The sequence below is a fragment of the Dunckerocampus dactyliophorus genome, chromosome 16, assembly GCF_027744805.1.
Source record: "Dunckerocampus dactyliophorus isolate RoL2022-P2 chromosome 16, RoL_Ddac_1.1, whole genome shotgun sequence".
Classification (NCBI taxonomy): domain Eukaryota; kingdom Metazoa; phylum Chordata; class Actinopteri; order Syngnathiformes; family Syngnathidae; genus Dunckerocampus; species Dunckerocampus dactyliophorus.
The window spans coordinates 1,181,063-1,196,029 of record NC_072834.1 but is presented as its reverse complement, the minus strand read 5'-3'; the positions used below and the strand labels follow the sequence as shown (position 1 = coordinate 1,196,029).

The window sequence follows — 14,967 nt, the reverse complement described above, 5'->3', positions numbered from 1 at the left end:
TTAGCTTCATTGGAGACTCTAAATTGTCCATAGGTATGAATGTGATTGGTTGTCTATATGTGCCCTGCCATTGGCTGGACACCAGTCCAGGGTGTACCCCGCCTGTTGCCTGAAGTCAGCTGGGATAGGCTCCAGCATGCCCCGCGACCCTAGTGAGGAAAAGCGGTATAGAAAATGGATGGATGGATGGATTATGAGATGCAAGACAACGAATGAAGTTGTTATTTATGGAAAATTAGGTTGCAGAAAAATGTACTGTATATTGTCACGAGAACGTCAAAATATGAAAATCAAAATAAGTGAAAATATGGAAATAAAGTCATAATTACAAGAAGAAAATTTACAAAAATGTAGTTGAATAAAAATAGCAGGAATGAAAGAAACAGCCGTCATTTTACGAGAATAAACTAGAAGTATTACAAAAAAACAAGGAAAAAAGTCACAATTTTATGAGAATAAACTCGTAATATCATTAGGAAAAGATATTGTCATTTTAGTAGCATAGAGTTGTAATATTTAAGAAAAATACGTTATTTTTTTAAAAGTCGTAATATGAGAAACAAACGACAAAATAAAGTTGTAATTATTGGAAAATAGGCTTGGGGGCTAAAAGTAAGCGTTGTCAAAATATTATGGGAATAAAATCATAATATTATGAAAAGAAAATTTATAAAGATTATGTAAATATTTGGAAAATTAAAAAAAACAACAGCAAAAATGGGTGAAAAAGAGCAAAGGCCTAATTTGATACTCATAATAGGCTTTTTCGCCTACTGTATATGAAATGCAAGGTTTTTTCTTGAAATATATACAACTTGTTAGCATATCTACATGTGTTGCTTTACAAATACAGTATAAAAAGTGGCCCTTGCATCCTTTCATTTGTCACTATGTGGCCCACGGCGGACAAAGTTTGGATTAAAAAAAAAAGTCAAGGATGCTATTGCAGTCATACCATGCAAAGTGCGGCTGTTACTCAAGTTGATAGTTTGAATATGAAACGATTCTAGAAAGAGTACAGAAACGTTGTTGCCAGGGGAAGACAAATGCAACTGAGCCGCAGCCAGACAGGAAAGTATTTCCACTAAAAACAAGAGCGGGTTATTTACTGAGATGTTCCTGACAAGCCTGGCTGCAGATGCAAACGCTCTTTTAATCCTTCTTATTTACCTGTGCAGGGGAAGGTCAAAATAACAGCTGCACATGCTTTTAACTGCACAAGAAAATACTTTGTGGACTATTTCTAGTCTTGTTTTGAGTCGTTCTGTTTATTTCTTTTGCGCAAGGTGGTGGCTGGCCTGCTTGCGTGTCCTCCCTGTGCGTGCGTGGGTTTTCTCTGGGTATATTCTAAAAATATGCATGTTTGCTTAATTGGAGACTCTACACAAGGGGTGTCCAAAGTGCTGCCTGGGGGCTGTTTGCGACCCGCTGCTTGTTTTATATTGCCCGCGGCACATTGTAGAAATAAAATTAAACCAAAAAAGCCCAGACAAAATAGAGCAAAAAGGATACAAATAACTAACAATAAAACAAAGCTTTTGTCTTTACATATATATATATATATATATATATCATATATTTTTAATACATAAAAAATATCAAAGTGGCACCCCGAATCCTTTGATTTTCAGTATGTGGCCCTCAGTGGAAAAAGCTTAGGCACCTTTGCTGTAACTTGTCCATAGGCAATGGTTTATATGTTTGTGCCTTGTGATTGGCTATTGACTAATCATGGGTGTACCCCACCTCTCGTCGGCTGGAAAGTCAGCTGGGAAAGGCTCCAGCTCACCCGTCATCCAAACCACGACAATGAACTTTTTTTTTAGAAATATATCTCTAACCGTGGCAAAACTGCACATTCATTTTCTAAAGGCAGACAATCCATCACTGCCCGCGAGATAAACCTGGCAGTCCAAATTCAGGGTGTGAAATGAATTGTGACGTCAAACACATGCGACGATTTTTACCTCGTGGGCCATTTTTTTAAGCGTTAGCAAAACAACCGCAGAGAGAAGACTGCTTGTGCTCTCAGGGAAGCTTATTTTCGAGATCATGCCCTATGATCCCGATCATCCTCCGGCTAAAAAATTTAAGCCGGCGTCCGTTTTCTTCCGCCTCGACAAGCAGAAACCTGGCATGCTGCTGCCTGGGAAGGTAAAAGCCACCACGCCGATTGAAGTCCAAAGGAAACAACTTCCTATTTACCAAGCCAGGACTCAGCTTGTGAGCCAACTGAGACAGCTTCACAATGCAATCCTCATAGGTAAACCTTGTTAGTTCAGTGCTGTGAAGAAATGTTTTGCTTTGAGCTGTTTTGCTTTTTAATTCCGTGATGTCATAAAAATGAGCACGGAAACCGAATTGTTCACGTGTGTTATCAATAGTGGTGGGTGATACTAGCCTGATGGGATATTTGTCTATCCCCTTCGATGCTTATTTACACCAATACCCGTTATTTGTGGGCTTTGGGGGTAAAAAGCTAAATTAATTGAGTGAGAGACAATCGTGCTTTTTACTTGTGTGTAGTTGTTTTGCACTTTATTTTCCTCAAACAGTTGGATGGAGTAAAAATCAAGAAGAGAATCGTGTTGTAATGTTTTGCTGCTATTGTATTGTATTGTGTTGTGTTAATATGAATTCAATGAGCCTCAAGTATCGGTATCAACATCATTTCCCCGTATGCGCAATTCCTCGTTCATCGCGGTCAATTGGTTGCAGACCCTTCCGCGAAGTAGGATTGCTTTATAAATGTATTATTTTTGTAGTTATGGCATAGAAAACCTGCCTACGACCTTCGAAATAGTTTTTCCCCACATGATTAGAGCCATCTACACACAAAATAGCATCCATATAGTCACCTTTATGGTCATATTACCCAGTATAGTATCAGAGTTTACCTTGTAGGGGAGCAGAATCAACCACGGACAGGAAGTGGTGTCGGGGTTCAGAGTGGAGTTTGAGCTTGTTGTGGGCTGTGACCGCAACAGTGATCCGTGTCATTGTTATCCATCAATTTTCTATGCCGCCTAGCCTACGAGGGTCACGGGGGTATGCTGGAGCCTATCCCAGCTGATTTGGGCCGAGAGATTCAAACCCAGGTCTTCCCGATCACCTGACTGTATGCTTGGAAATGCTTAATTTGTGCAGCAAATAGTTACAATTCACTTCAATAAGCATATTTTTGACTAATAATAAGCCGTAGTCAAGCATGGAACAGCGTCATGTTTGCAAAACCGCAACAGAGTGAGGGAGTCATGTTTGAACCACGATATGGCGAGGGACGACTGGACTCACATTTGTAGTATCGTCCATGCGTCCAGCATACATGAAAGCGTGAAATCTTTCTGTCATCTTCTTGATGTGTAATGTGTGACCGGACCCAACCTTTCTTGCCAGGCGAGACCGGCTCAGGGAAGACCACGCAGATTCCCCAGTATCTGTACGAGGCTGGGATCGGACGCCAGGGCCTAGTTGCCGTCACTCAGCCCCGCCGAGTGGCTGCCATCTCGCTTGCCGGAAGGGTGGCAGAAGAGAAGGGGACGCAGCTCGGCAAGCTGGTACGTCAGCAGAATGGTCCTCTTTTCTGCAATTCTGTCCCTCTTCACGGCTTCAGATTATTTCACAAAATGAAAGTACAAATGCGATACAGAGAGCATGTAGAGACAGAAATGATATCAGTAAGTAAGATAAGGTAAAAAAAAAATCTATTAGTCTTTGACACATTCATCTTTTTATTTCCCTGTTAGAAAATGTAATATGAGGACATGAGAAATAAATGTAGGAAATAAACGTATTATCAGTAAATGCAGAGAATTGCGAAGGGGTAGAATCCCACTTCTGACACCAAATTGTTGTGGAAAATTTCTCTCTGCACCAGCGGAAAGAAGACATCAATACTGTCCGACATTTTATTCTGTAGAAGGAGAACGACAGATCACCGAGCAGCCTGACACAAGTGTCCCGCTGGAGAGCGAGACGGAGACGTAGTTATGCCATCTTTATCAGGACCAAAACACAGGTGCATGGGGGGGTGTAGATATGGGAATGCGCAATGGAGGGCTACGTCGTGGAATACAATGAATCCCTGCACATGCGTGATTCAGCGTTCACAGCACCCTCAAATGAGCAGGTTTTTGGTTGAAGACAGTTTTTCCTTCCGAAAATAGGCTTGTTTTTTCTGCAGAAAACTCATCTGATTCACCCTAAGACGGCGGCACATGTGGACCACTGGTTAACCCCCCCGACACACACCCCCAATCTTTACGTTTATGTCTTGATGCCTCACTGATTTCCGTCAAGTTCAGCACTTTGTTTGGCGCTCCTTGAAAGCACCAAACGAAACATATATATATATAAATAAATATGTAATTATAAATACATAAACCCTGGCCTTAAAACTTGCAACGAGCTGAAAACAAGTTAAAATATTAAATTAATCCCTCGTTTATCACGGTTAATTGGTTCCACACCCGACCCTGATAAGTGAATGGCCGCAAAGTAGGGTTCCTTATTTATAAATAGACTATTTTTGTAGTTAGACTATAGAAAAGCTGTTTACAACCTCCTAAATGTGGTTTTTAGCATAATTAGAGCACTCTGAACGTGAAATACCTTCACATGCGTGTTACCCAATATAGTAGACATAATAAGACATTTAAGACAAAAATAAGACGCAATATAGGCTCGCACATGTTAGTATTGGGAGAGTTTCTTGTTCTTTTATTACTTCCTGTTTGGTACGGTGTTTCCTGCGGTGGCTGTTGTCTCATCGGTGTAACATTACAGACACCTAGTGACCGGTGTAGAATCTTACATACCATCACAACGTCTTTGAATGCCTCTTCTGAATGCCTTTTTATTTGCGTTTTAGTCCATTTAGCCGTTTTTATGCTTGAAATGCTTAATCTAGGCAAAAAAATGTACAGTTTGCTTAAATAGTCATATTTTTATGACTGACAGGAAACAGTGATGATTTATTAATGAATATATTTTGGAAAAAGCCATGATGGAGTGAAGTCACGAAAGGGAGGCGAGGGATTGCTGGAGCGGAGTTACAGTTACTTTTCAAATTACAGTTATTTTTCTACATTTTTCAACAATCTTTTTTGACCATAAACAAAATGCAAGAAATGCTAGTTTGGTCAAGTTTGACATTGTCAGCATTTACTCTCAGCCAGCAAACACCCATCCCTCACCAGTGACGTGTGCCTTAAATCCAGCCATCGTCATATTTGTTTGCTAATATTGTGCCACAACATGTTGCCAGGTGGGTTACTCGGTGCGTTTTGAGGATATCACGTCCCCTGAGACCAAGCTGAAGTTCATGACAGACGGCATGCTTCTGCGTGAGGCCATTGGTGACCCCTTACTGCTGCGCTACACTGTAGTAGTCCTGGATGAAGCCCATGAGCGCACAGTCCACACGGATGTGCTCTTCGGAGTGGTTAAGACGGCGCAGCGCAGGCGCAAAGAACTTGAGAAGATTCCTCTGAAGGTAACAGGGTACCCTTCTCACCCCGTTTGCTCCCTGCATATTTTTTTAGCTTTATTCTTATCTCTAAATGCTTTTCTTCTGTTTCATCCGCTCAGGTCATAGTGATGTCAGCTACAATGGATGTGGACCTGTTCTCTGAATACTTCAACAAGTCACCTGTACTCTACCTGGAAGGCAGACAACACCCCATTCAAATCTACTACACCAAGCAGCCTCAGTCCGACTATCTGCAAGCTGCCCTTGTCTCCGTGTTCCAGATACACCAGGTAGTCTTCCATATCTGCTTCCTGTGGGAAGAATGCATACAACTAGATTTCAAATAATTGCAGTTGCAGCCCTTGTTTCACGATGTTTGGCAATCTTCCCATGGCCTAGAACAGGGGTGTGCGGCCTGTGGGCCATCCACGGCCCTCAGCTGCTTTTCTTTGGCCCGTGGCACATTCCAAAAACAATAATTTCACAAGATCATTTAAAAAAAAAACCCAGCAAAAATGGAAAAATCAGCAGTAATTTGACAATAAAGTTAAAATATTAAGAGAAGAAATTGTAATCTAAATAGAAAAAGTCATAGTTTTCGGCGAGTAACGTGGTTGTATTCTGAGGAACAACAACATGTTAGTAGCATGAAGTTGAAATATTCAAGAAAAAAGTCCAAATATTGCGAGAAACAAATAAAACAACAAATATTGTTGATATTTTTTGGACAATGAAGTTACGGGAAAAGTTGCATTATGAGAATAAAGTCAAAATATTAAGGGACTAAAGTCATAATTACGAGAAAGAAATTTACAAGAAGAAAGTTTGAAATAGTTGGTGTGGTGGAAAACTCGAGGAAGACTGCTGAAAGTGACCTGTAGCAGTCTGCCGCAGGTGCCACCTTGAAGGACAGGTCAGAAGCATAGTTACCCAAATGTTGGCAGGACTTCATCAGGTGCAAGGACGTACTCAAAGCGGCCCTTGCAGCCTTCCATTTTTCACTACGTGGCCCTCGCTGGAAACATTTTGGACACCCCTGGCCTAGAACATCTTACTGTAGCGCAACAGTTCGTTTTTCCACATCCTCACAGAGTTGTTTGCCTTGAGGTGCCATGTTGAACTTCCTGTGACTGGTATGAGAGTGATTACACCACATTTAACACACCGGCTGCTCATCCACACCTAACATCTTGTAACACTAACAAGTCACATGACCCCCGTGGGGAAACAGGCTAACTGGGCCCAAACAGTACAGTTTAACGTAGGGGTGTACTCGCTCCGGTTGCCAGAGGTGTAGACATTAATGGATGTGTGTTGAGGTATTTGGAGGGACAGTAAATTTATAGTCTATCAAAGTGTCGTTTCTGTAGTGTTGACCCATGAAAAGATGGCATATATGCAAAAATGTGAGGCATGTCCCCACTTTTGTGACACACTGTATGTGTTTTCTTGAAAGTGGTGCTTGTGAGACTTCTTGACACCGTAGCTGTCTCGTCTTTGTGCAGGAAGCACCTCCATCACACGATATCTTGGTCTTCATGACGGGCCAGGAGGAGATCGAAGCTCTCGCAAGGACATGCCGAGACATTGCCAAGCATCTGCCAGACAACTGTGGACCCATGGTGGTCCTCCCTCTGTATGCCTCGTTGCCCCCGACCCAGCAGCTCCGGGTCTTTCAGCCGGCTCCAAAGGTAACGGTACTAACCAAAAGAATGAGTCCAGGTCTCTTTATGATTTTAGCATCAATGCAATGTGCTTCTCTTTCCATTTTTTCCAGGGTTGTAGGAAGGTGATCTTGTCGACCAACATAGCAGAGACATCAGTTACAATCTCTGGGATCAAATACGTCATAGACACAGGCATGGTGAAGGCCAAGCGTTTTAATCCTGGTAAGATAACACATTTATTCTTTGACTTAAAATGATCATTTTCTGTTAGCATTTGGGTGGTGGCCTGGAGACCAGGGGTGCTCACACTTTCTCAGCCTGCGAGCTACTTTTAAAATGACCAAGTCCCAAAGATCTACCTCCTACTATAAACATAGAAAATATGACTATTTACAGTATGTGCGTTATATGTGTATATCGAGGGTGCACACACTTTTTCAGCTGGCAAGTTACAAGTCGACATTAACTCATTCAGTACCAAAGACGAATTTGTGAGTTTTTATAAACACGAACGCCCGGTCACTCTTTTACATTTTTTTGCACGAGAGGCAAAAAGAGGTGATGACGCAACTGCTCACGAATGGATGTCCCTTTTTGGAGCAGTTTTGAGCCATAAAAATGGCCACAAGGTGGCAGAAGTGCATTTGATAAGAGCTCGGCATGAGAATGGAAAAAACACACATGACGGCAAGGAGGAAGTGCAAGAAGGTGGACGAGTGTAGCGTGCAGAAGGTGACGCATTTTAGGGAAATTTTAACACGTGCACGTGCACACGTATAAGTTATGGTGTTTGTAAATAAGTTGTTATTTTGATGTTTTTGGTGTTGTTTATGTTGGTATAGTTGTTGAGATATAGTTGAGTTGTCACAAAAGCAACAAATATTTGTGTCCAAGTGAAAGTTATGCTTGAAATGTATCTTTTCACAAAAAGCTGGTTTTCTCCCTGTTTTAGTCAGGAACTGATATTTTCCTGAAACTTACCTATGTTCTACTGCTGATTACTAAAGAACGCAAAAAGGTAGAAGGCAGGAGTCTAGTCTTTCTTTTGGTAGGTTGCATGTTTATATAGCCATAGAACACAACAACTATACCAACATAAACAACACAAAAAGGCTTGTTTTAACACCAAGAACTATTTACAGTTTTCACATTTGGAACTCGGTTATGTGTGTACACGCGTGCACGTGCATTAAAACGTCCCTGCAATGTGTATCCTTGTGCACGCTACACTCCTCCACGCTCTCTCACTGCCTCCTTCCTGTCATGTGTGATCGTTTGGTGAAAGTGCGTCTTTGGGATTGAATAAGTTAATAACATGACTACTTGTTGCTTAACCACAAGCATTGCAGCATTTGCAGCAATGTGTGAAGAGGCTGACGTCCCATTACATTTAATACGCGGCAAAAGTGGCCATTGGTGTATCACATCAGTAAATGTAAGGACTTTTGCATTTAGTCTCACGAACACACACACTATGCTGGTAAAATAAGTAAAAGGTTTTGCTGCCCCCACGTGGCCAAAACGTGAATTGTTGGGGGGTCTCTCGGCCAAATCAATGCAGTGAGGCAGACTGTCCACGTGATTTTTGATGCATATGCCAGCACTCTTCAACTTTCACCAATATTAGAGCTTCTTTGATGAAGAGAAGGGCGAGGTGAGCTATTTTGCCTTTTATTTCTAAGATAGATTATACTTAATTTACATAGCGGATCTCCACTCAGTCAGTGTGGTGATTGTCTTTATGCTACTTTCATGGTCATTCCTCATAAATTATTTAGATGCGTAATGTTTGAATTAAATTTTTTTTTTTTTTTACAGTACTCCTCATTATTTACTGTAAATAAACACATTTCTTTTCTGTGAAGTGTTGAGCTTCCTTTTTAGTATCACACAGTCCCAGAGTGTGCATTGAATGTGTTGCATTGGCTGAACCGTGTGCGATGGTCTAATTGTTGAAGCTTGTGTCTTTTTCAGACAGCGGCTTGGAGGTCCTGACAGTGCAGAGAGTTTCCAAAGCGCAGGCGTGGCAGCGAGCAGGCCGTTCTGGCAGGGAGGACTCGGGATTTTGCTATCGTCTTTACACTGAGCAGGAATTTGACAACTTCATCCCGATGACTGTGCCCGAGATTCAGAGGTAAGAGTGTTTTTTTTGTTTGTTTGTTTGTTTGTTTGTTTGTTTGTTTTTTAAATCTATAAAGTCCACAGTCTCATTCTGCTGTTTTTGTAGGTGTAACTTAGCCAGTGTGATGCTGCAGCTCATGGCGTTAGGGATTCAAGATGTCATGAATTTTGAGTTCATGTCTAAGCCCTCGCCAGGTAAGACGCAGCAGGTCACGAACCACAGAGCATTTCGCCGTCCGGTGACCTGCAATGTCTCTGCTGTACCACAGAGGCCATTGGCTCAGCTGTGGCGCATTTAGAGCTGCTGGGGGCTGTGGAAAGAAACGAGGGCCACGTTCTCCTCACTGCTTTGGGAAAGAGGATGTCCAACTTCCCTCTGGAGCCCAGATATGCCAAGGTAGTACCTCGAGGAAGTAATATATCACGGGTGTCCACAGTGCGGCCTGCAGCAAATTCTGAAAATAAAAAAAATTAACAAGAAAAGAAAAAAAACAACAGCAGCAGCAAATGGAAAGGCAAAATCTTAAATGAGAAAAAGTTGTAACTTTATGAGAAACACAGAGTTGAAATATTAAAGAAAAATGATAACGTTATGGGAGTAAAGCCCAAATATTACCAAAAGAAAATGTACAATATTATTGAAGAGGGAAGTTGAATAATTTGGAAAATTAAAAAAATATATATATTTTTAAACCTATATCACAAAACTGAGATGCATTTTTATATATATATATATACAGGCATGGAAAAAATGGTCAGAGCACCCTTGTTTCTTATATGTATATATTATATCAGCTATATATATGTGTATATATATATCTAGCAACTTCCATGCCTTTCTTGATCATAAGTTCTTACATGAATAGCTATAGCATTACACTGCCAAAAAATTGAACTTTTATGAGCTATTTTTGTTGTCATGGTTCTATTTGTCCAAACAAAGGTACCTTTGGTTGAATCAGGCTTTAAAATGAACAAGAAACTGAAGAAACAAGGGTGCTCTCATCCTTTTTTCCACGGCTATATGAGTTCAACTGCAACAAACCTTCACGTTGACTCTTGGCTGCTGTGTAGACCATCCTGCTGTCCCCCAGCTTCTCCTGCTCAGAGGAGATTTTGAGCATCGTGTCTCTGCTGTCGGTGGACACGGTGTTATACAACCCCCCGGCACGGCGAGAGGAAGTGCTTGCCGCACGCAAGAAGTTCACATCCAGCGAAGGGGATCACATGACGCTCCTCAACATCTACAGAGCGTTCAAGAAAGTCAGCGGGAATAAGGTGAGCTCGGTGGCGTTGATAAGCCGTGGCGAATATCGGACTCTGTTGAGCTACTCGACAATCTGCTGTGTGTCTTTTTAAAGGAGTGGTGTCGGGAGAACTTTGTCAACAGCAGGAACATGGGCCTCGTGAAAGAGGTCCAAGCTCAACTCAGAGAAATCTGCCTTAAGGTACCTTTGCAACAGTTTTCTTCCTCAAGCTGAAGTGTGTGTGTGTGTGTGTGTGTGTGTGTGTGTGTGTGTGTGTGTGTGTGTGTGTGTGTGTGTGTGTGTGTGTGTGTGCGTGTGCGTTCTTCCTTCCATTGACATGATCCTTGCCGAGCTCTTATCAAATGCACTTCTGCCACCTTGTGGCCGTTTTTATGGCTTAATTGCGCTGAAGTGAAATGCATTAGTGGAGAGTTGCATCATCACCTCTTTTGCCTCTCATGCAAAGAAACCTAAAAGAGGGATCGGGCGTTGGGGTTTGTAAAAACGTATAAATACATTTTTCATATTAAATGAGTGAAGAATGTATTTTACTGAATGCTAATGAATTTTGTCCTGCTTGTTCCGTCAGCTGAATTTAAAGCTGGAGTCATGCGGCGCGGACACAGGCAAGGTCCGCCAGTGCCTCGCCCACGGGATGTTCATCAACGCCGCAGAGCTTCAACCCGACGGCAGCTATTTAGCCCTGGACGCTCACCAGCCGGTAGCCATCCACCCTTCCTCTGTCCTCTTCCAGGCCAAGCCAGCGTACGTGGTCTTCAACGAGCTGCTGCACACCTCACGCTGCTACATGAGGGACTTGTGTCTAGTCGACGCCGACTGGCTGCTGGATGCCGCCCCAGAGTACTTTGGCCGGAAACTACATCTCACCAAGAGCTAACCACCTGAGAGTGCAGTATGAGTGGCCAACGCAGGGATGTGAAGGACTATGACGGTGATGGATGGCACTACCTCCCGCTTACTGAGTCTTACTGTAAGTCAGTGTCTGCACATCCATGCCTCGCTACTTTCCACCGATTCAAATGTTGCCAAAAGGCAGCACTCAGCAGCTCCACACTTTTTCTTGCAACGTTTGCTTGTCGTCTCACGGAAGACGAATATTGTACGTGCTTTTTTTTTTTTTAATCTTAAAATCATTAGAATCCAAATGGAAATAATTGTCGAACTTCCAAAGAAAGCTTGTTATTTAGACCGGGGGTGACCAAGTGTGGCCCCCGGCACGTTCTAAAAATATAATTTAACAAGGAAACTGTAAAAAAAAAAAAAAAACAGCAAAAAATGGAAAAATCTGTTAATTAAATCAATCAATTAAAGAAGAATAAAGTCAAAATATTAAGTGAAAAGAGTTGTAATCTCACGAGGAAAAAGTCACAATTTTATGAGAATAACGTCGTCGTATTAGGTGGAAAAATAATTTTAGTAGCGTTAAGCTGAAATATTCAAGAAAAAAAATACTTTTTTGAAGTCTTAATATGAGAAACAAAAAAGACACAAAGTTGTAATTTTTGGGTAAATTAGGTGGCGGAAAAAGTTATAATGTTACAAAAATCAAGTCAAAATATGGGAATAAAGTCATCGTTACGAGAAGAAAAATTACAAGAAGAAAGGTGAAATAGTTGGAAAACTAAAACAACAGCAGCAGAAATTGGGAAAAAAAACAGCTGTGATTGTAAAGGAATAAAGTCAAAATATTAACAGTAAAAAGTTGTATTCTAATGAGCAAAAACACCCAATTTTATGAGAATGAACTCATAATATCATGAGGCGGAAAATGTTATTTTAGTAGCATAGCATTGAAAATGTTTGTTTTTTTTTAAGTTGTAATTTTATGGCAAATAAGCAAAACAACAAAGTTGTCAGTTTTGGAAAATTACGTTGCGGAAAAAGTTACATGACTAGAATAAAGTCATAATTACGAAAAATACGAAAAGAGAAAGTTTAAATCGTTGGAAAAGTAAAACAACCAAAATTGAGAAAAAAAAACTGCTGTAATTTTACAAGAATAAAGTCAAAATATTAAGACAAAAAAAGTCATTCTAATGAGGAAAAAAAATAGATTTTATGAAAATAAACTCAGGAAAAATGTCGTATTCGTAGCATATTGTTTAATTTTTTTTTTAAGTTGTAACTTTATGAGAAACAAACAAAACATTTTTTGGAAAATGAGGTTGCTGAAAAAGTTTAAATGTCACAAGAATAAAGTAAAAATATTATGGGAATAAAGTTGGAATTCCGAGAAGAAAAATTACAAGAAAGTTGAAATAGTTGGTAAATTTAAGCAACAGCAGAAATTGACAAAAAACAGCTGTTATTTGACAAGAATAATGTCAAAAATATTAAGAGTAAAACATCGTATTCTAACAAGAAAAAAGTCAATTTTAGGAGAATAAACTCATATGAGGAAAATTTATGTTATTTTAGTAATATCCAGTTGGAAAATTATATATTTGTTAAAAGTCGTAATATGAGAAACAAAAGAAAATAAAGTTGGAATTTTTTGGAAAATTAGGTTCGGTAAAAAGTTATATCAGGGGAATAAGGTCGTAATTTTACGAGAATAACGTAGTTTTATGAAGATAATTATCTCATTTTAGTAGCATGAAGTTGAAATATTTAAGAAAAACTTTATTTTTTTAAGTCATAATATGACAAACAAAATAAAGATGTAATTTTTGGAAAATTAGGTTGTGGAAAAATGTTGACCGTTACGACAATAAAGCCAAAATATTACGGGAATAAAGTCATAATTGCAAGAAGAAAGGCCAAGTAGCTGGCAGATTAAAACAGCACAAATGGAATAAAACGGTCATTTTCCGAGAATGGAGTCGTATTCTAACGAGGGGGGAAAAAGTCGCAGTTTTTACGAGAATAAACACACACTATGAGGAATAATAATGTCATTTTAGTGACACAGAGTTGAAAAAGGGGTTGTTGTTTTGTTTTTTTTTTTAGTTGTAATATGAGAAACAAAGTTGTAATTTTTGGAAAATTAAGTTGGGGAAAAATGTTATATTATAGGAATAAAGTCATACTATTACAAAAAGAAAATTTATAAAGATTATTTAAGTTGAAATATTTGGAAAAATTTAAAAAAAAATCAAAAGTGGGGAAAAAAGAGGGAAATTGATGATCATGATGGGCTTTTTCACTTACATCACAAAGTTTTTTCTTGAAATAGACAGTGTATCACTTCTTAGCATATCTACATGTGTTGCCTTGTAAAATGTCAAAGTGGCCCTTGCATCCTTTGGCTTTTCACTATGTGGCCCTCGCTGCTTCAGACAAACGTTGGCCATGTCTTGTATTGAATTCATACAAAGCGGTTTAGAACAGATCACATGTAGGCCATGGCTGTAGATTTGTTTCAGACCATGTTGTATTCACAAACATTACTACTCACAAAATGGGAAATGTTCAGTGTTTTTGTGAATTTTCCCTTTGGCTCCTTGTCGGAGAGCAGCAGATTGTGCAAAAAGTATTGGAAGGTTGGACGTGTGCGTTCAAAAGAAGGTGCATTTTAGCTTTGTTCTGCAATTTCACCGGAAAGCCAAATATCCCCGTACTTGTTGTGGGTAGTGGATGTTCTTGCATGTCAAACAGACATGATCTTCCTTTTTTAATCGGCCTACGTCAGCACGCACTTGTGCATGCTCTTTATTTATTTATTTTAGTTTGTTTTTTTTACACCTTTTCTAAATAATAAAAGAAGCATGTGAATGTCATCTAATTCTACCTTTTGATAGTGTGCATTCAGCTGAAAACCTACAGTTGTAGCAGATGTATGCAATGCACGTAGATTATGAACAATGATCTGACTCCTCAGGTCTTTTGCACTTTGTAGAATGTAAATGATAAGCATCTTTTGTTGTTTTTGTACACGAGGCTCAGGATTGTACAGTATATACTGTAACTACACGTTATTTCTTACGCTGTGAAAACCACATATGAGATGCATGTCTTTTACTTATATTAAAGTATTGCATTTGAATTGGGTTATTTTGAATTTGTATACTGTATCAAGATTTTTTTGGTTTTGTTTGTCAAATGTAATGTAGGTGCAATTCTGCATTGTCATACATACACAAAATTATTTATTATTTTTAAAAAAGACGAATTTTAGCGAGACCTCGCAGAATTTTTGCGGGACCCCGCAATAACTTTTTTTTTCTGGGGTTATCCCGCAAAACTGTGACGCTACAGGACACACTTCCGGTCATAGCTGGCCTCCACATAGCGGAAATCGGCTGGAAATGCATCATTTAATTTCCATCTTCAGCATTTCCCCATGCACAACTGCAGAGGTATAAAGTGATACTGCCTCTATAAGAACAAGATCAATTCTGTGATGGTTATTCGGCTCGTCTTTTGAAAATAAAATGCTAACATCCAGTCCTATCTAGTGTTCCTGGAAACACATGTCTTTGAGTACTGGGAATCGAAAGGA

The 14,967-nt window shown here is 39.8% G+C and overlaps 1 protein-coding gene across 3 annotated transcripts in view; it reads left to right on the top strand.

Annotated features, from left to right (window-relative positions):
* The window catches only part of dhx33 (DEAH (Asp-Glu-Ala-His) box polypeptide 33), a 33,367-nt gene extending 18,449 nt beyond the window's left edge, over window positions 1-14,918 (top strand). Inside the window, exons 1-12 of one of the 3 annotated variants that reach the window (XM_054755913.1) lie at window positions 1,967-2,263; window positions 3,397-3,557; window positions 5,267-5,494; window positions 5,590-5,760; window positions 6,976-7,161; window positions 7,248-7,359; window positions 9,112-9,271; window positions 9,365-9,453; window positions 9,528-9,655; window positions 10,333-10,536; window positions 10,620-10,706; window positions 11,095-14,918. In XM_054755913.1, the coding sequence (XP_054611888.1) occupies window positions 2,053-2,263; window positions 3,397-3,557; window positions 5,267-5,494; window positions 5,590-5,760; window positions 6,976-7,161; window positions 7,248-7,359; window positions 9,112-9,271; window positions 9,365-9,453; window positions 9,528-9,655; window positions 10,333-10,536; window positions 10,620-10,706; window positions 11,095-11,403 (2,046 nt within the window). In that variant the 5' untranslated portion in view covers window positions 1,967-2,052 and the 3' untranslated portion in view covers window positions 11,404-14,918. Of the gene's footprint in view, window positions 1-1,966; window positions 2,264-3,396; window positions 3,558-5,266; window positions 5,495-5,589; window positions 5,761-6,975; window positions 7,162-7,247; window positions 7,360-9,111; window positions 9,272-9,364; window positions 9,454-9,527; window positions 9,656-10,332; window positions 10,537-10,619; window positions 10,707-11,094 lie in introns of those variants that run through there. The other 2 variants (XM_054755914.1, XM_054755915.1) reach the window with 2 other exon arrangements.
* The last annotated feature ends 49 nt before the right edge of the window (window positions 14,919-14,967 follow it).